The sequence below is a fragment of the Podarcis melisellensis genome (genome assembly GCF_964234715.1).
Source record: "Podarcis melisellensis genome assembly, chromosome: Z".
NCBI classification, from domain to species: Eukaryota; Metazoa; Chordata; class Lepidosauria; order Squamata; family Lacertidae; genus Podarcis; species Podarcis melisellensis.
This window is the reverse complement of record NC_138547.1, coordinates 13,081,715-13,102,639: the sequence shown is the minus strand read 5'-3', so window position 1 is coordinate 13,102,639 and position 20,925 is coordinate 13,081,715. Positions and strand designations below refer to the sequence as shown.

The 20,925-nt window shown below is 45.9% G+C and overlaps 2 protein-coding genes across 2 annotated transcripts in view; both read left to right on the top strand.

The window, feature by feature from the left end:
* LOC309362373 (FK506-binding protein 15-like) overlaps window positions 1–20,925 on the top strand; it is a gene marked incomplete at its 3' end in the record, with an annotated part of 54,321 nt that overhangs the window by 28,360 nt on the left and 5,036 nt on the right. The window contains exons 20-21 of the mRNA XM_081898018.1: window positions 19,991–20,023; window positions 20,157–20,328. Coding sequence (XP_081754144.1) covers window positions 19,991–20,023; window positions 20,157–20,328 — 205 coding nt within the window. The remainder of the gene's footprint in view (window positions 1–19,990; window positions 20,024–20,156; window positions 20,329–20,925) is intronic.
* Window positions 1,033–13,455, top strand: LOC309361549 (FK506-binding protein 15-like). The gene is made up of 3 exons (XM_081896663.1): window positions 1,033–1,255; window positions 12,173–12,282; window positions 13,386–13,455. The coding sequence occupies exons 1-3, from the start codon at window positions 1,131–1,133 to the stop codon at window positions 13,403–13,405; spliced, it is 255 nt and encodes an 84-aa protein (XP_081752789.1). The 5' UTR covers window positions 1,033–1,130; the 3' UTR covers window positions 13,406–13,455.

Genomic DNA, 20,925 nt, shown 5'->3' with positions numbered 1-20,925 from the left:
ATAGTGGAATGAAATCATTTGGCTTTAGTAGAAATGATATTAGGAGTTATGTATAAATAAGTATTAAGTTCTTAAGTTCTAGGATTTAAGGTATTTTATCGTAAGATAGGGTTAAAATAAATTAAGGTAAATTGAATAACAGAATATTGTGAAAGATTAAAAGGATTTGCTGAGTTAATTGATAGGTTAGACTGTTAAGTTAAATTATCTAATAAAAACTGAGAAAGTTGGAAAGAATTTGCTGAAACAAATAATTAAACTAGAATACAAAAAGGGAGGTGTGAGGAGGTGGATGAAACAAGTAAATGAAAGAAAAAGATATGGAATATTGGATGTGTGTTTTATTTTTTATTTTTTATTGTTATTGCTGTATTTTTCTTTCTATTTTTCTTTTTTTTATTTTTTCTATGTTTTATATATTGTAATGTATATGTTGTTAATTTTTTTGCTGTTTGTTTTCTTTTTCTCATTTCTGTAATCTCTAAGCTCTTAATAAATATCATTTAAAAAAAAAATACAACTTGCCAGAACAACAGGGAGAATAAGAGGAAATTCAATACCAAAAATTTATCAAGATCGGATAACATTTAAGGAGGAAGATCTTAAAATTTCGTGGCGACGTTAATCTCCTGACAGACCTGGAATGAATCTTGGAATATGGAGAATGTACATAGTAAGAGTTCATGGATATAACGCGAGAACGCTAAATAAGAAGAAAGAAATGTGTCTTGCCAGACAAAGTGTAAATAGCACAATGAGAAGAATCGGAAGTTAGCCACCTGCGCCTTCCTCGCCTTCTCCTCCTTCCCTCCATCTCCTCAGACGCGTCCCTTCTTCGCCCGGCGAGCGGAGGCGCCACCTCATTGGCCAGCCTCGAGCGAGCGTCACCCGCCCTCCCGCCTCCCTCTCCCAGAAACCAGCTTCCCATTGGTCCGGCCGTGTCCCCCTCCCTTTCCGTCAAACTTAAAGAGTCCCGCCGCCAAAATCGCGGCAGCGGCAGCAGCTGATCGCTCGTGTCGCCCCGGACGCGTTTCTTCCCTCCGCGTGGAAGTTTGCCCCGTTTGGGGACCGCGAATGCCGCCGGCCGCTTTGGCTTGCTAGTTTCGCTTCCGCAGCCCAGCGCTTGCGCCATGGCCGAGAAGTTGCCGCCGCCTCCCGGCTTGGGCTTCGCCGAGGGGCGCGGGGAGCGAGGGGCCGTCAGGATGTTGGGGGACATGGATGAAGAAGACGAGGCCTTCCAGCTTCCGACGGGAGGGTGAGAATGCGGCGCCTCTCTGCGCGGGGGAGATGCGGGGTGTGCGGGTGTCTGGGGGTCCGCGTGAGGGGGCGGGGCTGTGTGAGGGGACCAGGGCTGTATGTGGGGCTGCGGCTGCATGTGGGGTTGGGGCAGCATGTGGGGCTGTGGCTGCATGTGGGGCTTGGGGCTGCATGTGGGGCTGCGGCTGCATGTGGGGTTGGGGCAGCATGTGGGGCTGCGGCTGCATGTGGGGTTGGGGCAGCATGTGGGGCTGCGGCTGCATGTGGGGTTGGGGCAGCATGTGGGGCTGCGGCTGCATGTGGGGTTGGGGCAGCATGTGGGGCTGTGGCTGCATGTGGGGCTGGGACTGTATGTGGGTCTGGGTCTGCATGTGGGGCTTGGGGCTGCATGTGGGGTTGGGGCAGCATGTGGGTCTGGGTCTGCATGTGGGGCTGGGGCTGCATGTGGGGTCGGGCTGCATGTGCGGCTGGGGCTGCATGTGCGGCTGGGGCAGCATGTGGGGCTGGAGCTGCATGTGGGGCTGGGGCTGTATGTGGGGTTGGGGCAGCATGTGGGGCTGGGGCAGCATGTGGGGTGCGGTGGGTGTGGGGCTGGGACTGTATGTGGTTCTGGGGCTGTATGTGGGGCTGGGGCAGTATGTGGTTCTGGGGCTGCATGTGGGACTAGAGCTGTATGTGGGGCCGGGGCTGCATGTGGGGCTGGGGCAGCATGTGGGACTAGAGCTGTATGTGGTTCTGGGGCTGTATGTGGGGCTTGGGCAGCACGTGGGGCTGGGGTGGGGGGTGCAGGCTTGCGAAGGGTGATTCCGAACACATGCAGAGGGCTTTGTCTGCAATTACGTGCTGTTAGGCGCTGAGAGAGATGCGAAGTTCAGCTGAGCTAGTCGTCTTTGAACCAGCAAGGTTCCCCCCCCCCCTCTCTTTCTTTCTTTTTCTCTCTCTCTCTCTCTCTCTCTCTCTGCCTCACAGCGTTGCTGGTGAGGATGAGATGGGCGGGGTTTTGTCCAGCTAAGGATGAAATGGGAGGCACTGGCTTGCATCCTAAGCTAAGCTATGCGTTGTTTATGCCCGCCCATTTCAGTGGACCTACTCTGAGCAGAGCCAGCATTGAGCTGAAACCGAAGTGCCTTGTGTTTTCACTGTTTCTTACATGCTTAGCTTTGGAGCATGCAGTGGCTCATGATGATTGGGTGCGGGATGGCAGGGACCCTGCTCATGATGATTGGGTGCGGGAGGCAGGGACCCTGCTGCAGAAATAGTAACCTCTGCAACCCCAGACTGCTACACCACTGGAGATGGGAGTGCACTTGCGCTACAATCCAGAGGGCCAAACATACCCCACACCTTTTGTAGAGTGAGGGAATACATTATGTTTTAGTAGTGGTTTGGGACTAGGAAGTTCGGCCCAAGGGTTAATGGGGAAAGGAGGATTATTCTTAAAAAGCAAGACTTATTGGGGAGTAGACTCCACTGCATTCAACTGAACTTCCCCATGAATGTACATAGCTTTGGTTTGCATACAAATGCCTGTTGCCTGTGCTGTGATGAAATATTTTCCCATTTCCTGATTCTAAATTTATGTTTCCATTTCTTCTGTGCTGATGTTACGCTGAGAGGGTCACAAAGTGAGCTTCATCTCCAAGTGAGGATCTGAACCTGGATCTCCCAGGTCACAAGTTGGCATTCTAACTCCTGCCCTAAAGTGGGTGCAGGACTGAATGGAGGTGTTTTGTGATCTTAGATGCCTTTTACAAAAGGAACCCTAAGAAAGATTTCTAGTGCCCTTTACACTGTGACATTTTAGGTGTTCAAAATAAGGGCACTGCACTGCTGCTTTTGGCAACATTGACAGTGAGCAAAGGTCAGAGTAACATATAGTCACCCGAAATCTACAGTGGGAGTTGTAGTTCAGAAATTTATGGAGAACTGCAGATGACCCCCCCCCCAATATTCAAAATATAGTCCGGACCCCCACAAGGTTTGGGGGACAATGGACTGCCCCCCTGCTTAAAAAGTTTGCTGACCCCTGACCTATGTCTTCCCAGAAGGTCACTCTCCCCAGAAGGAGAAGCCAAGCTCACAATCTCTGTTCCGCTCGCTTCTTTTGCGGGCCCCACAAACATGCATGTTTTCACTTGTGGTTTTTCTCTAGCTGGAATCCTAGAAGTAGGGATGATACGGGATAGATTTTCGTATCTCTCACAAGGTCATGCAGCCATTCCAGAGGATTGCTGTTGTGCAAACGCAGAATTGCCTTTGGAAACCTTAGCTGTTTAATTCACCCCCCCCCCACTGCCCACGCCTTACTTTGCTGATGCTTCAGGATGGAAAAGAGAGGGGAGGGGTAATGACACGAGAAAACAGCAGCCAACATTGAATGGGTGGGAGCTGGAGAACCGACTGGGGCACTTGAACAGCAATGTCAGACCCACGGCGAACAGAGTACCTTTGGCAGGCAGTCCACGGGTTTGTTTCATCTGGACCAGCTGTTTGGGGTGCTGTCAGGCATTTAAAATGGGCACTTCACCCCTTGGTATAGCATGAAGTTTGGGGCTAAGTCTGGAAATTTAATGTTTGAAGATACTTGGTCTTAGTGTTTGTTCGTTTGTTTTAATCTGCAAGTTTCTAGCTTTCAGGAGTGCAGGGAAGTGGGCTAGGATGTGTGGTAACTGGTAAGTTTCAGCTACCAGAACAACCCTGAGATGAGATACTTCTGAATGTCTGTAGGGAAAACCACTTGTGTTCAGCCAGGTTTATTCCCTCTCCCCACCTTCCTGGCAGTGAATTGTCCCATGCGGGGAAGGGTAAACCGCAAGGGCAGGGCTTGTATCTTTTCAATAATGGATTCCTTTACAATTTTATTTTTGTTTACAGTGGTACTTTGGTTCTCAAACTTAATCAGTTCTGGACGTCTGTTCCAAAACCAAAGTGTTCCAAAACCAAGGTGTGCTTTCCCATGGAATGTAATGCAAAAGGGATTAATCCATTCCAGACAATTAAAAACATCTCCTAAAATAGCAATTTAACATGAAAATTACTAACTAGACTATTAGAAACTGGCAGTGATTTACCCATTGCCATTGGAGGGACGAGGGTGCGTGATGGGGGAGTTCCAGGGGGGGGATGGAAAGCAAGGCAAAAGTTATCTCTCTGAGAGCCAGTGAGCTTCTCTCCCTCCCCCCATGCCAGCCTTTCTGGATCGCTGCCAACCCCTGGTACTGGGTCCCTCTGCCACCACTGTCCTTGCAGTATCAGTCACCCCCTCCTCCGCTTTCAGGTGTTACTAGTGGCTGGCGCGGCAAACACTGAATAAGGGAACTCCTTTCAATGGACCAGAATGTGGTCTAAACTCCCCTTTAAATCCATTTCAACGAAAAGAAAAGAACTCACTCTGAAACTCACCTACAAGTGGTACCTAACACCAAGAAAACTAGCGCTAATACGCCTAGGAACCTCACCAAAATGCTGGAGTGGATGCACCTCCACAGGCATATACCTCCACATGTGGTGGGAGTGCCCCAAAATCCAACTATTCTGGACAACAGCCACACGAGAAATATGTAAAATAACTAAGTATTAGACATCACCCCAGAATTGGCCCTACTAAACATCTTCCAAGACAACAATGCTCATTTGCACCACAAATAACTCATTTTTTAAAATAGAATATTTATTAAGATTTTCAATAATAATACAATAAAAAATAAAAATAAAAAATACCAAAAATACCAAAATAAAAATAATTAAAAACACACAGAATTTCCATTACTTATTTTCCTTTAACTTATTTCCCGGACCTCCTCATACCTCCCTTTTTTGGTATTCCAATTCAGATTGTTAGTTCAGCAAATCCTTACCATTAGAATTTTACCTATTTCTAAACCTTTTTTTTCATATTCTCTTAAGCATTACAGCTGGAAGCCACTTACTGTATTTTTCGCTCTATAAGACGCACCAGACCACAAAACGCACCTAGTTTTTGGAGGAGGAAAACAAGAAAAAAAATATTCTGAATCTCAAAAGCCAGAACAGCAAGAGGGATTGCTGCGCAGTGAAAGCAGCAATCCCTCTTGCTGTTCTGGTTTCTGGGATAGCTGCACAACCTGCATTCGCTCCATAAGACGCACACACATTTTCCCTTACTTTTTAGGAGGGAAAAAGTGAGTCTTATAGAGCAAAAAATACGGTAATTTCTATCTAACATTCATTAATTTTACAATATATCTGTAAGTAATCTTTAAATTTCTTCCAATCTTCTTCCGCCGACTCTTCTCCCTGGTCTCGGATTCTGCCAGTCATTTCTGCCAATCCCATATAGTCCATCACCTTCATCTGCCATTCTTCCAGAGTGGGTAGGTCTTGTGTCTTCCAGTACTTTGCAATAAGTATTCTTGCTGCTGTTGTGACATACATAAAGAAAGTTCTATCCTTCTTTGGCACCAATTGGCCGACCATGCCCAGGAGAAAGGCCTCTGGTTTCTTCAGGAAGGTATATTTAAGTACCTTTTTCATTTCATTATAAATCATTTCCCAGAAAACCTTAATCCTAGGGCACGTCCACCAAAGGTGAAAGAATGTACCTTCATTTTCTTTACATTTCCAACATTTATTATCGGGCAAATGATAGATTTTTGCAAGCTTGACTGGGGTCATGTACCACCTGTAAATCATTTTCATAATATTCTCTCTTAAGGCATTACACGCCGTAAACTTCATACATGTGGTCCATAACTGTTCCCAGTCAGCAAACATAATGTTATGTCCAACATCTTGTGCCCATTTTATCATAGCAGATTTAACCGTTTCATCCTGAGTGTTCCATTTCAGCAGCAAGTTATACATCTTTGACAAAATCTTAGTTTTGGGTTCTAACAGTTCTGTTTCTAATTTTGATTTTTCCACCAGGAAGCCAATTTTCTTATCCAAATAATATGCCTCCATTATCTGATAGTAATGAAGCCAATCTCACACTTTGTTTTTCAGTTTCTCAAAACTCTGCAGTTTCAGTCTATCTCCTTCTTGTTCCAAAATTTCCCAATATTTCGGCCATTTGGCCTCCATATTGAGCTTTTTAGGTCTTTATATCTTATCCAAACATTAAACAATGCTTTCCTGACAATATGGTTTTTTTTAATGCTTTATGTGCTTTAACCTTGTCGTACCACAGATATGCATGCCACCCAAAAACATTGTTAAAACCTTCTAAATCCAAAATGTCTGTGTTCTCAAGAAGCAGCCAGTCTTTCAACCAGCAGAATGCTGCTGATTCATAGTAAAGTTTAAAGTCTGGCAGGGCAAATCCACCCCTTTCCTTTGCATCAGTTAATATCTTAAATTTTATTCTGGGCTTCTTGCCCTGCCAGACAAATCTAGAAATATCTTTCTGCCACTTCTTGAAACATTCCATCTTGTCCACAATTTGCAATGTTTGAAACAAAAACAACATTCTAGGCAATACATTCATCTTTATAGCTGCAATTCGACCCAACAAGGAAAGCTTCAAATTTGACCAAATTTCTAAATCTTTTTTCACTTCCGTCCAACATTTTTCATAATTATCTTTAAATAAGTTCCCATTTTTAGCTGTCATGTTAATCCCCAGGTATTTCACTTTCTTAACCACAGTCAAACCTGTCTCATTCTGAAACCTCTCTCTTTCAATCGATGTTAATTTTTTCTCTAAAACCTTAGTTTTTAACTTGTTCAGTTTAAATCCTGCCACTTGACCAAATTCTTGAATTAATTCTAAAACCCTTTTAGTACTAGATTCTGGCTCCTGTAACATCAATACTAAGTCATCTGCAAATGCTCTCAGTTTGTACTGTTTGGCTCCGACCTGTATACCTTTAACCAACTGGTCCCTTCTAATCATATTCAGCAGGACCTCCAGGACCAATATGAAGAGCAGTGGGGAGATTGGGCACCCCTGTCGTGTCCCTTTTTCTATCTTAATTTCTTCTGTTACCACATTATTTACAATTAATTTAGGCTTTTGTTCAGAGTATATTGCACCTATACCATTTTCAAAACCTTGGCCTACCCCCATCCCCTGTAGGTTATTTTTCATAAAACTCCAAGAGATGTTGTCAAAAGCTTTCTCCGCATCTACAAATATCAGAACTGCTTTAGTGTTTATATTTACCTCTAATTTTTTCCAAAATGTCAATTATGTTCCTCAAATTATCAGACAAATGTCTTCCCTGGAGAAAGCCCGCTTGGTCTTTATGAATCTCTTCCATTAGTACTTTTTTCAATATCTTGGCCAGAATGTCAGCAAAAATTTTGTAATCCACATTTAGTAACGATATGGGGCGGTAGTTCTTGAGTTGAGTCTTTTCAGTCTCTGTTTTCGGTATAAGTGTGATATACGCCTCTTTCCACGACTCTGGTGCCCTTTTCCCTTCCAAGATTTCATTGCAGACTTCCTTCAAAGGTTGTAATAACCACTCCTTCAAAGATCTATAGTATCTGGAAGGCAGCCCATCCGGTCCTGGAGACTTGCCCAGTTGCATATTTTGGATGGCACCTTCTACTTCCTGTTCAGATATTTTATAGTTCAACATTAATTTACTTTCTTGAGATATTTTTTGTAATCCATTTGTCTTCAGAAATCGGTCTATATCCATTTCTTTCTGTGGCCCTTGTGAATATACGGTAATTGTTTGAAGTACCTCTGGAAACACTTTCTAATCTCAATTGGATTATGTATGTTCTTTCCTTCCACTTCTAAATTTGTAATGGTATTTAGTTTTTGTCTTTTTTTCATTTGCCAAGCCAGCAGTTTCCCACATTTATTCGCTGATTCAAATGTCTTTTGTCTCATTTGTTTAATTTTCCATTCTATTTCCTGATTCATCAATTCCATGTATTGTATTTGATATAATTTTATTTCTCTCAGGATCTCCTGCGACTTTGGTTTTACTCTCAATTTCTTCTCCCCTTCTTTTATTTTCTCCAGAATTTTATCTTTTTTCTCATTTTGACTTCTCTTCTTTATTGCATTCTGTTGTATCAGAAACCCTCTCATAACAGCTTTACTTCCGTCCCAGATTACTCTTTTTTCAACATTAGTGTTCATGTTTATTTCAAAATAGTCTCTCATAGTTTTTTGGGCCTTTTTATACACTTCTTCATCTCTAAATAAGGTGTCATTCATCCTCTATCTGAAGGAGCCAGTTGTTATTTGCTTCATCTCCATCCTTACAGCGTTATGGTCGGAGCAAGTTTTTGGGCAGATTTCCACTTTCTTTATCTTTGGTACCATTCCTCTAGTTACCCATATTTGGTCAATTCTAGTCCATGTCATCTTGGCTTCAGAAAAGAAGGTTCCCTCTCTCCCCAGGGGGTTCTTTGTTCTCCAAATGTCCACTAAGTCCATATTGTCTGTCATCTCAAAAAAAGTTTTTGGTAGTCTACCATCATTGGTGACTACCTGTCTTTGTGCCTTGTCCATGTTTGTAGATACAACTCCATTCATATCCCCCATCAAAATCAAATTATAGTCCAAATAGTCCAATAAAGTCTCATGCAACTTCTTGAAGAATTCAGATTTCCCCTCGTTCGGTGCATAAATTCCTACAATCAAAAATTTATCTCCTTGAACTTGAATTTCAATTGCCAGAAATCTGCCTTGCTCATCTTTGAAGATTAATTTCAGTAATAATCTCTCCTTTGCATATATCACAACTCCTCTTTTTTTAACTTTGTCAGATGAAATAAACTCTTGTCCCAATCTCTTATTAATAAGTATTTTCCTGTGTAGCCTCATTACATGTGTTTCTTGTAGACAAATCAAGTCTAATTGTTCCTTTTTTAATATATGAAAAACACTTTTTCTCTTCCGAGGGGAGTTAAGACCATTACAATTCCAACTTGCAGAGCCATGATGGGGTTACTTCACTTTACCTCCAACTGCTCCAAGTAGCTGTTCTTGTTCTGACGGTGGTGTCTCTTTCTCTGGACTGTGCAGCCCAAAAGATAAGTTTGCTATGTCTAGTATTCCTTTTTCCAGTGCTCTTGGGTCTTTTCCGAATTCCACTTCTTTTTGTAGGTCTTTTTTGTGATCTTTCAAAAACCTGTCTTTGTCGTTAACTGTTCTTATTTTTATCTTTCTTCCTTTATATTTAAAAGATAGGCCTTGGGGAAATTCCCACCTAAAGAGGATTCTGTTTCTCCTCAACAGGGCAACTAGATCTCCATAGTTGGTCCTTAAGTCCAAAAGATGTTTTGGAATGTCCTTAAAGATCTCCACACTTGAGTCTTCAATTTCCAAAGTTCTTTGATAGTGCAGGTTCAAAATTTTATCTCTCTCCTCTTTTGTTCGGAAAGTAATCAAGCAGTCGTTCCTCCTTTGTCCTTTACCGAGTCTGAATGCACTTACTATCTTAAATTCTTCCTTCCCCAAATCCTGTTGCCAAAAATCTGTAAATTCCTGTGTAAGAAAATCAGCCAAATTGTCTTTCTCACTTTCCGGTACCGCCCTGATTCTTAAATTTCTGTCTTTCTCTTTTAATTCAATCATAGACAGTGTCAGGACGTGGTTCTCCAATTTCCTATATACTGGTGGTATCTTCTCTTGAGTAGCAGTTGCAATTTCCTTTGCTTCTTCAGCTACCTTTCAGGGCGAAGCAGATTCCTGTAGTAATTTTTCGATAGACTGTGTATTGGAATTCACCTTCTGTCCCAAGTTGTTAATGCTTGTAGTGTTCAAATCAATTTTAGCTGATGCTTCAGTTACTTGTTTATTTGTCTCAGCTACTTGCTTAGCTAAATTTTCCAAAGATTCATTGATTTTTCCAAGTGCCTGTGCCAGTACGTCTTCAGACGACATAACTTTTGGTTTAGCCTGTAAAGGAGCAGCCCCTGATGTGCCAGATGCTCCAGATGTTGAAGCCCTTCGCTGGTGCGCAGTATCAGTCTGGTATTGTCTGCCAGACCTAGTAGTCTTTTCCTGTGCCAACTCTAACTTTCCTCTCTCATTTACCATAACACTCTCATGAGAATCCAAGGTTAATCCCACGGCTGAAAGATTTGTTTTGAAAAGGAATTTTCCTATAGCCCAGTTGTTGTTGCAACAATGTCAATGCTCCTCTAGGGGGACACAGTTACAGCCCAAGTTTGCAACTTTTTAGAAACAAATATAGTCCTTGTAAGTCCCCCAAATCACTTAAAAACAACAGTTTCAATATCGTTACTTTAAAGTCAGGAGAAGTCTAGAAACACTGTATCTCTCTCGCAGAGCTAATTCAAAATTCCTTAACTTGCCCACAGGCTTTCTACTGGTCGGCTTTTCCTGTCTGGGGGCAGCCCGTTCCCAGGTTTTAGGCAGCGGATATTAACTTTCTTTCCCCCTTTTCTTGCAGGTAAATATACTCAACTCTTTTCCCCTCCACTTACACCACAAAGAACTCATAACCCACTTATTTTCAGCAGCCAGAAACACCATAACCAGACACTGGAGAGACCTGTCAGGAGTAAGCATGGACCAATGGTACCAAATAGTATGGGAAACAGCCCTACTAGAAAAAATAACCAATAAACTGAAACTGACATGGGGACAAACAGAAGAAGACGCCTTTATCCCGGTATGGCTCCCCTTTGTCACGTATACAGCCCAACAAGACAATGACAATAATCCACCAACAGCATATAAATCAATATGGCTAACCTGATCCAAAACACCCACCCACCCCACTCACACACAAAAACAAAGATTACCACAGCCAATCACAAACAAACAACCACACCCTAAGCCAACCCCAACCTCTCTCACCATTTAATTAAATAAAATATTTAATAAAAAAAATAAAAAAATAAGGGAAGCCCAGGTCAGGCAACAAGCGAGCAGGCATTGGAAGTGTGGCACTCAAAACGCAAATGCCCCCCCCCCCCAAAAAACGAAGTACGTTCAGATTCCAAAAAAAAGTTTGAAAACCTGAACACTTATTACTGGGTTTGAAGCGTTCGGGTTCCAAGTAGTTTGTGAACTAAGCTGTTCAAAAACCAAGGTACCACTGTACTAGGTGGGGTGCAATAATTGGGCAACGGCCTTTTCAGTTTCAGGGACTTTGTAGTTTAGACAAAAAGCAAGTAAGAGATAATATGATAGAAGTTTATCAAATTAGGTATAGCATGGAGAAAGTGGATAGGGAACAGGTTCTCTCCCTCTTGTGAACATCCGATGAAGCTGAATATTGGCAGACCTTCAGGAAAGGCAAAAGAAAGTACTTTCTCACACCATGCACAGTTAAACTACAGAACTCTCCTTCAGAAGGCAGGAATGGCCACCAACTTGGGTGACTTTAAAAGAGGATTAGAAAAATTCAGGGAGGAGAAGGCTATCTATGTTTAGTCACCATGGCTGTGCTCACCCAGTTGGTGGCAGCAGGGCTTCTGAACAACTGTTGCTGGAGACCACAGGAGGGGAGAGGCCTCTTGTGCTTGGGTTCTGTTGGCTACTGTAAGAACAGAATGCTGGACTCGCTGGGCCTTTGGCCAGATCCTGCAGGCTTTTCTTTTGTTCTTAAGAGAGGTTATAGAAACTTGATAGGAAAAAGAAGGGATTGTCTCCAACTAAGTTCTGCTTAGAGAAGACTCACAATGTGTCTACTCCTTTAGGTAAAGGGGCCCCTGACCATAGGTCCAGTCGTGACCGACTCTGGGGTGCAGCGCTCATCTTGCTTTATTGGCTGAGGGAGCTGGCATACAGGTTCCGGGTCATGTGGCCAGCATCCTAATCCTTGACAGGATTCTAGTTTTTGAATCCATTACCCTCTGGTCTTTGGGGAAGGCTGTAACAAAATCGCCAACCTGCAGTGAAACATGAGCATCTTTGTGCTTGCAGATACATGTCTTGTTCCCACCCGCTCGCCTCTCTCTGTGAATGAAGTGAATGGTTACTTTTCTCTCTGCCCAGGACCAGGCTGGCCTCTCTCTTTGGACAGGATCAGACAACTACAGAATCTGGAAATGTGCTCTTCCAATACATGCCACCCAAGCAGCCTAAAAAAGGTCAACCAGCTACCGGTAAGTAAACTGTTCACAATGCCTAGGAACATAAGACGAGCCCTTGTGGACCATCTAGTCCAAACTTTGGTTCTGAAGCCCCACAGAATCAACTGGGTTGGTCAACTCCCAAGTAGTGCTGGGGAGAGACCCCTGACCTGGGGCCCCAGAAAGGTGCTGGTGGTCTGTATTCACCACAATGAGGTAGATGAACCCAGTGGTTTGACGCCATACAAGGCAACTTCCTGTTTTTCATTAATCTGAACAACTGGCTTGGTCCGAAGACAAGGGAGCTAACTTGGCATGATGTTTGCAAGCAATGCTCTGTTTGCAACAGAGCACTTACCCTTCTCATGTGCTGCTCCAGCTGCAGGTCTGTCTACCCAGAAGCATCCTCCTGCAGCTGCTGCTGCTGCACCCACTGCTCCTCCTGTGCCCACTGCAGCAGTGCAGTCAGTTTTCTTCGCTACAGTTGTTCATGCATACTTGTTGTGAGTACTACAGTAGAGGGGATGAGCTGCAGCGTGTTCTTGCTACCCAGGTCCTGTGCTCACATCCTTTGCAATCATCTCTCTATCTTGCCTGGCTTCTTCGGAAAGAGGTGCAGCTGAACAACAGTGGGGGGTGGTCGATTAGGGCGAATGGGGCACTGCCAACTCAACCTCAGCCTGCCCCCATCTGCCTGTTGTTACGTCCAACCGATCCAGAGGGCAGGACTGCCTGTCAGCTTCCTCTCCCCCCTCAGTCTCCATGCTGCCATGGTGGAACACAGCAAGGAGGAGGATGGGGACAGCCCTAGACTTAGCTGGCCCTTCTTGTCATTGGCTCTGGTGCCACCTGGAGTTGGGCTCCCTGCATTCACTCCAATGAGGCACCAGCCAACACTGAACTGAACTGAGGGTTGAGACCTCCTGGGATGGGGAGCTTGTGGGCTGATAAAATGTTGCTGGGGTGCTACTGCCCGCCCCCCCACATCACCCCTCACTGTTGGCCAGATGGCCTGGGCTGATGGGAGTCAAACAACCCCTGGGAAGTCTTTGTAAAGAGCTGCTAAATATAACCCATGGGGTTGGCATAGTGGCAACAATTGTAGGAAGCTAAGAGGTGTTCTCTTCTCACTCCAGTACCAATGGGAAATATGTGAAACATGGCAAGTATGGAGCAGCTGTAGTGGGCAGCAATGCAACCAAGGAGGTAAGAGGAGGAGGTGTGGTGTCTTGAAGTAGCCTGGCTTTCTGCCAACCTGCTGTCCTCCAGATGTTTGGGACTACAGCTGCTGTTGGTCCTAAACATCTGGAGGATACCGGGTTGATGTAGGTTGGGCTAAGGAAATGCTTCTCTTTGAATCCTGGTTTCCTGATGATGTCTTACTCTGGAAAAAGCAAAGATGCTGTTTTGGCTCCTGTCTCTTTCTGCCCAATCAGCTCACAAGGGTTATAGCTCCCATTTTTCTTATTCTGACCTCACTTCTCTACAAAAAGTATTCTCAGCAGGGAAGGGGCTGTCGCTCAGTAACACAGCATCCACTTTGCAGACAGAAGCTCCCAAATCCAATCGCTAGCTCCTCTGGGTAGGGCTGGGGACACTGCTGCCGGTCAGAGTAGGCAGTCCTGAGCTAGAGAGACTAGTGGTTTGATTCAGTCCAAGGCAGCTCCCTGTGCTCTTATTTAACTAGAACCATGTGGACTAGCATCTTGACAAAAGAAGGGCCTAGGGGGTATTGTGTGTGGAGTGGATAGAGGGAGGTGAGAAAGTAACTATGACGTGGCTTGAAAAATCAATAAACGTTCCCAACACACTCTAAAAAGCAAGGGGGTTTCAGCAGCTTATGTTGGAAAAGGGATTCAGTTTTTCCAGCCTCTGTCCTTTTCAGCCCAGTCAGCCAGCTCTTCATTGGTTTGTTCTGCCCCACTTTGCTGTGAAAGGATTCACAGGTGTTTTACAAGCAATGGATAAAATATGTCAGGAAACATGTGCATTTATTCCAGGAAGACTCTGGTATGATTGCCTTGTCCCACTCTGCTGTTGCAGGTGAGGGTGGTGGGGACAGGATAAAACACTGGGCTGTCATTCCCATTTAGCTGATTGGGCGGAAAAGGACAGACCTCACCCCTTGGTTTCTCCGCAGTCCAGGTGTAGGGAGCCTTTGTTCCTCCAGATGTCGCTGAACGACAGCTCCCATCATCCCTCTCCACTGGCCATGCTGGCAAGAGCCAATGGGTGTAGAAGCTCAGCACCAAAGGCTCCCCACGCCTGCTCCATTGTAACGAAGGCACTCGACATGTAACTAAGCCAGGCACCTGCAACCAAAGCCATTCCTACGATGAAGACCTCTGATGTATTTATATGTTAATGTGTCATTTGGCTGTTGTGGTGCTGTGGAAATGCTACCTGGTATAAGAAGAGCTCCCGGTGCTTTTGAAAACAGCCAGCCCCGTAGTTTTTGATTCCTCACTTTTGCTCTTGTTTTCTTCTGTCCTTCCTCCTGTGGAATCCAGTACAAAGTGCTTCTTTATATCAGCCAGCTGCAGCAGATTGCGACCGCCAGCATCCATGCTTGCTTTGTATTCACGGTAAGCTTTAACGTTAAGACCTGCAAGGACCATGGCATAGGCTGAAGCTAAGCAGAATTCTTTGGTGGTTTGAAATGCACATTGCATATGAGGTCTCAGCTGTGGTCAATTAATTTCAGTGGGTCTGCTTTCAGTATGGCTAATGTTTGTTGCAACCCATTAGATTTGAGTAGTGTTAGAACCAAGGGGCCCCTCTATGGTTAAAATGCTTACCTAGAGGTAACAAAGTAAAGTAGATGACATTCTGCCCTCTGTCCTACTGTAGCTTACATCCCTTGGGGTAGCCCTCCACCCCAAAATCCTATAGCATTTTCCCATTTCTAAACATGACACACTACAGACGTTGATGTTTGTGTGTGTGTGTGTGTGCGCGCGCGCGCTCAGAGTGGACTCACTGAAATTAATGCACCAAAGTTCATCATGTCCATCAATTTTCATGGGTCTGCTCTGAGTAGGTCTAACATTGGGACACAACCCAAAGTCTTTAGCAAGACCCATCAGGACGAAAGTTGTTTTGAGCAGAGGCTGTCTGCTGCTCAGAATTCCACTTTCTCCTTTCTCTTTCTGCAGGTGCATCCCAACAACTATTGCACATTTTATGATGATCAGAGGCAGATTTGGTCCATCATTTTTGAATCAGAAATGGCGGCTGTGGACTTCAGCAAACAGGTGCCAGAGGCGTGCATTGCATTTTGGGGTGGGGGGGTTGCTGACCTGCAGACACTGAACTAGTGTTCGTGGGAGGTCAGCTCTCTTGCATCAGTCGCCAGATGCTTTCTCTGCCAACTACTAAGAACTATCCAGGGAGGGCAAGGAATGGTGGTGTAGCCAGTTGGGGCCTTTTCAGGCCCCTGGGGTCTTCAGCCAGTGCTGCGCTGGGCCAGATTGCATAGGTGTGGATGACAATGCAGGCTAATAACACAAAGGGCTTGGTTCTTCCTCCTTGCAGCTGTGCATTGCCAAGTATAACAGCATCCGTTCTCCTGACTCAGTGCTGTGCCAGGATCTTGTTCTCGGAGACGGCCAAGGTGTGGCGACTGGAGATGTCCTGGAGATCACTTTTACAGGCTGGCTGTTCCAGAACGGTAGTCTTAGGCAGGTGAGAGCTGGCAGAGGGGGTGTCTGGGGTGATGGGGGTTGAAGTCTCTAGCAGCACTGCATGGCCACAGCTTTCCCACTCCTGGTTTATAGATTGCATACAGCCCTTTTCTCCCACAACCCCATCATTTTGCCTTTCAATAACATTGCAAAGAAATGAAACAGGAGAGGGACTTGCTGAGGCTTCACAGCTCAATGTGCATTTGGCGCCAACCCCAATGAGCTCTAGCCAGTGCTTTTCCATGGGGCTTGCATTGGTTGCTCTCCAGAGGTGGGGCCTTGCCCAGCCTTGCCGCCCTTTCTCAACTGGGGATGCCAGGGAGGGAACCCAAGACCTCCTTCCTGGGAAGCACATGCTGTTAGGCCCTGAGCTACACCAGTCTCCAAGGTGTAGGTCCTATTTCTCAACCTCATTTTACCCAATCTGCAACATGGGAGGCACCGCTAGGTAGGGAATTCAACATAGAGAGCTGCCTTGCACTGCATCAGGCCACTGGTCTAGGTTGGCATCGCCCACATTGACTGGCAGTAGCTCTCCAGGCTTCCAAGCAAAAGCCTTTCCCTGCCCTTACTTGGAGATGCCAGGATTGAACCTGGAACCTTCTGCCTGCAAAACAGGTGCTGTGTCCCTGAGCTGTGCTCCGTCCTTCGATACTCATTGCTGTTGGCTCAGCAACTGGAGTAGCAGAACGTGAACCTATTACCTTCTGCATTAAAAGTAATTTCACCCCATTGACCTTCCACTTATGGAACAGGTTTTCGTCTCGAATGTAAATAAAGAGAAGCTGCTCCGGCTGAAGCTAGGCTCGGGCAAAGTCATCAAGGTAAGATGGCGCTATCTTCCCACCGCAGTGCAAGGTTTTTTGAGCTCAAACCCTGATCAAATGGCTTCCTCAAGAACCGCAGGCAAGTAGCTGTCCCAGCTTGTCTACGTCTGCCATGATATGCTGGAGTGGGAGGCCTCCTCTGTGGCCTGGAAGAAAAATGTCCTGGACCTCCAATGTTGCCTCTTGCTGTCCTGCATGAGAGACAGAGGGGGGAGTGTGAGTGGGTGTCTAAAGTAGCCTATTGTACAAAGGTAAAAATTACATTAATTGCCCCTCCCACTTTCCCCTCTAGCCCCGCCCACTCCTGGCATGCTCCTCCCCACCAAGAAGCTTGCCCCGGAGGGAATGTTTTTCATCCCTGCTTTCAACTACTTTCCTCAAGACTGCAAGAGAACTGTCAGTATTCCTGTGCCCTGCTCTCGACCAGCCTTTACCAACCTGACAAACATACACACAGATCCTGTGGACTCCAACTCCCATCAGTCCCAGCCAGCACCTGTTGATTGGAGTTGGAGTCCAAGGTATCTGGACGACATCAGGTTGGCGAAGGCTGTGTGGTTCTGGCCCTTAGCGAAGGCGGTCACCCAAACTTGTTTTCTGCTTGGTTCTCCGTTTCTGGAACTTGAAGGCCTGGGAAGATGGAATGATTGGCATGAAGAGAGGAGGCAGGCGGTTCCTCCTCATCCCGTCAGCACTGGCTTACAGGCCTTTGGCAGAAGCTGAACGCATTCCTCCGGACTCAACTCTGGCCTTTGAGGTGGAAGTCAAACGGGTGAGTGTGTCTTCCTCCCAATGTGTTAGCAACCAAGAGAACCTCAGAAGGTTGTTGGGTGGTCGGTCTACGGTCTGGATAAGGTTCTACAAATGGAGGCAGTGGTTGCCTTGACCAGACTCTTTTTTGCCTCTTTTTTGCTCCCTTAGGTGTGGTTTGCAAAGGGCGCTGACTCCGCTGGACAAAGCCTGGGCCCCAGGGACTCCCTCACACCTTCACCAGCACCACAATCAGAAAGCCCCGCTACAGACCCAGCATGGCTGACTCCTCCTACTCCCGCTCCAAAGCCAGGGTGAGAGATAAATTGAGGGTGCCCTTAGCTTTTAAGCCTTCCATTCTCCCAGGTGTCACATCCTAACTCTGCAGTAAACAGGTTGCCACCTCTGTGTTTGAGGCTTTCGGCCTTCACCTCAGCTGCATAACTCAGGCCCCATCTGCACTGTACCGTCTTGGGATCTACGGATGAAATCCGGTATACAAATTCAATAAATCATAGTAAATCATACGTTCCAAATAGCGCCATGCCACTTTCAACAGCCGTGGCTTCCTCCAAAGAATCCTGAGGGCCACCTTGTCTCATAGACAACCTGGCAGGGGCCACATTCCAGGGCTGGGCTGGGCTGGGGCTCCAGTGGACAGAGCAACAGATGCTGCTCCTGCCTTTTGTACAGCCAGAAAATACACCATGTGGGGCTTCTTTCTGCACACACCTCTCCCTGTCCAGGGAAGCAAGGTGCGCTGTCACAGTTCAGGGACACATTCCAGCCAGGCTAAAGCTCCCTTCGGGAGGTCATGAGGTGGGATTGGGGAGGGGCTTGGCCGAGGCAGAGTCCCAAAGGCCAGTTGAGTATCCTACCCTTTAATAGACTCTTCCTACTATGCTCAGGTTTGTAAATCCCTTCCTTCCATGCTGCAGGGAGCCTAAAGCTCAGGTGGCCTGGCTCAATCCCCAGGCAACCCAAGGCTGCTGCCAGTCAAAGTGGACAGTACTGGGCTGGATGGACAAATAGAGGAATACAGGAATATAGCCAGTGTGGGGTTCCAGTCAAGAGGGTCGGTCAGAGTAAGATCTGGGAGACCAGGGTTCCAGTCCCCACTCTGCCATGAAGGTGACCTTGGACCAGTCACTCTCTCTCAGCCTAAGCTACCTCACAGGCTTGTTGTGAAGATAAAAAAGGGAGGAAAACTATATACCAGTATTTGAGCCCCTTGGAGGAAAGATGGAACATAAAGAAAATAATAAGAACAACTATTACGATTCTGATATAAAGGATAGAAGCTCTCCTAGGGTGGCTTTTGAAAAGTGAGATCTACATATACTGCCTTGATTTCTTTTTTTACATGAGAGGATGCAAATTATCAAATCATGCAAACATTCACGTGTGCAAAAAAAAAATTCTTCCCCCAGCTATGTGGAGCACAGCAACCTCATATTTGAGCAGAGCAATAGCTCACTGCAGAGGACCATGAAGCACACCCAGGCAAGGGTCCTACATGCTGAAGAGGAGAAGGTAAGCCCTGGTAGTGTAACAGCCACAACAGGAAGGCCAAGTGACTGAGGCTGTGGGGAGGGCAAGTGCTATCCCAGGAGTTCACAATCGCTAGTGCATGTCACTATTCCCCTTTGCCTGCGGGCCAGAAAGAAGTTACGTTTCTGAGCAGCAGCAACAACAAAATAGAACAAATAACTGGCTAGGTATACATGCACATACAGGTAAAAGATTCATAAGCTTCAGGTAATCCTTTGAAAAGCACCTCAGGTTGAATATGAGAGAACAACAGAATGTCCCTTTAAAATTTAACACAGTGACTAAAAAAAAATGCACCACATTGGTCTACAGTAAGAGCTCATTGGCTGCATTCACATGCCATGCTAAACTGTGGGTTGGCATGACGTGAGCAAGCACAGTGATCGTCCCCCTCACTTCCTCCTATGCAGCCAAGAAGAAGGGTGTGAGAGTTTCCACTTCTAGGTAACTGCTGCTTCCTCTGTTGTCTGGACTGAGAACAGCCATTAATCTTAAGTAGAATTAGTTTCTGAAGTTAGCTTATAGAAACAAACATTTGAAGTTGGTGTGTTTGATATTAACCATAGTTGATGTTAGCTGCAGCTCGTTGTCCCAGGCAACACAGCAAACCATGGCTAGGCATAAGTGTCAGGGTTCCTGGCCGCATGAGAGGAGGAGATGTAAGGGGAGAGCATGCAAGTCCAGGTTTGCTGTGGCCTGTTCTTGCTTGGGCATCAGCGTGCAAACCCTGCCATTAAGGGATCTTCCATGCATCTTACTCTGAGGCCGCTGGGATTTTGAGGGATATAATCGGCCCTTGGACCACAGAATAAGCAGAGTGCTCTTAACCCAGAATGCCATTGCCTCTTTTGATAAACCTTCCTCCCCTCTTGCTGTTCTTGCTTCTGGTGGTGTTAACTCTCCTCTCCTTGTCCCCGTTTTTCTCTCTAGCACATGCCGCCACTGGATCAGGGGTGGGACCAGGTGAGGCATTGTCCTTGGGTGTCCTGATTACCTGAGCACTTCCTTACTCCCTTCATACTTTCCCGGTCACCATTTCATATGGGCTCTCCTTCCCCATATGTTCTCCTGTCTCTTCTGCTCCTTTGTTTTGCAGGTCAGGGTCACCAAGGAGCTAGCGGAAGCCACGGCGCAGATCTCCCAGCTCCAGCTGGAGCTGACCCATCATCAGAAGCAGGAGATAGATCTCCACTCCCAACTGAATGAAGCCCTGACAGAGTCAGAGAGGCAGAAAGCCCTGGTCAACCAACTGCAGGCACAGCTGGCAGGTAAGGGAAGCTGAGAGGAGGCACTGAAATAGTGAAGAGCACTATCCAAGCACATGCAGGGTAGTTTTATCATCCTAGGAAATTCTATAGCTTGCAGGTAGGGAGCCTGTGGCCCTCGAAGTATTACTGGCCTTCACCTCTCATGAGCCCCAGCAAGCATAGCCAGGGATGATGGGCGTTGGAGTCCAGCAACCTCTGGAGGTCCTGCTCCTTAGGGCCTCCTGCAGTGTAGCTGTTAAAAACTTGTAGCCTTACAAGTTAGTCTCAGACTTGGGTCTTTGCATCATTTGTGGTCAGGACATAAGATATGTCTGTGTCTGTTCTACTGGTAAAGTCAAGGCCAGTCTTGCTGTTAAACTGATAAGGGAGAGAGCTGTGTTCTTGTTTTGCATTTGCTCAACAGCTAAAGTTTATACATTTTAGCTAAGGAGATATGGGGATTTTGGTGCAGTTTAAAAACTGCCTGCACAGTCAGTTTTTGGGTTTGGGAAACCCATTCCTTCAATCTCAGACACAGTGTCTCCAAAAAGACTCTTGACTTTAATTCCATCTGTTTAAAAAAGGCAAGCTTCTGATCTCTACAAACTTGATTGATTG

Bases quoted from the DNA above. Each gene is read 5' to 3' on its own strand.
- LOC309361549 (XM_081896663.1), top strand. From the start codon at position 1,131: ATGGCCGAGAAGTTGCCGCCGCCTCCCGGCTTGGGCTTCGCCGAGGGG. The intron at 1,256-12,172 runs GTGAGAATGCGG...CTCTCTGCCCAG, and splicing joins TTCCAGCTTCCGACGGGAGG to GACCAGGCTGGCCTCTCTCT. The intron at 12,283-13,385 runs GTAAGTAAACTG...TTCTCACTCCAG, and splicing joins AAAAGGTCAACCAGCTACCG to TACCAATGGGAAATATGTGA.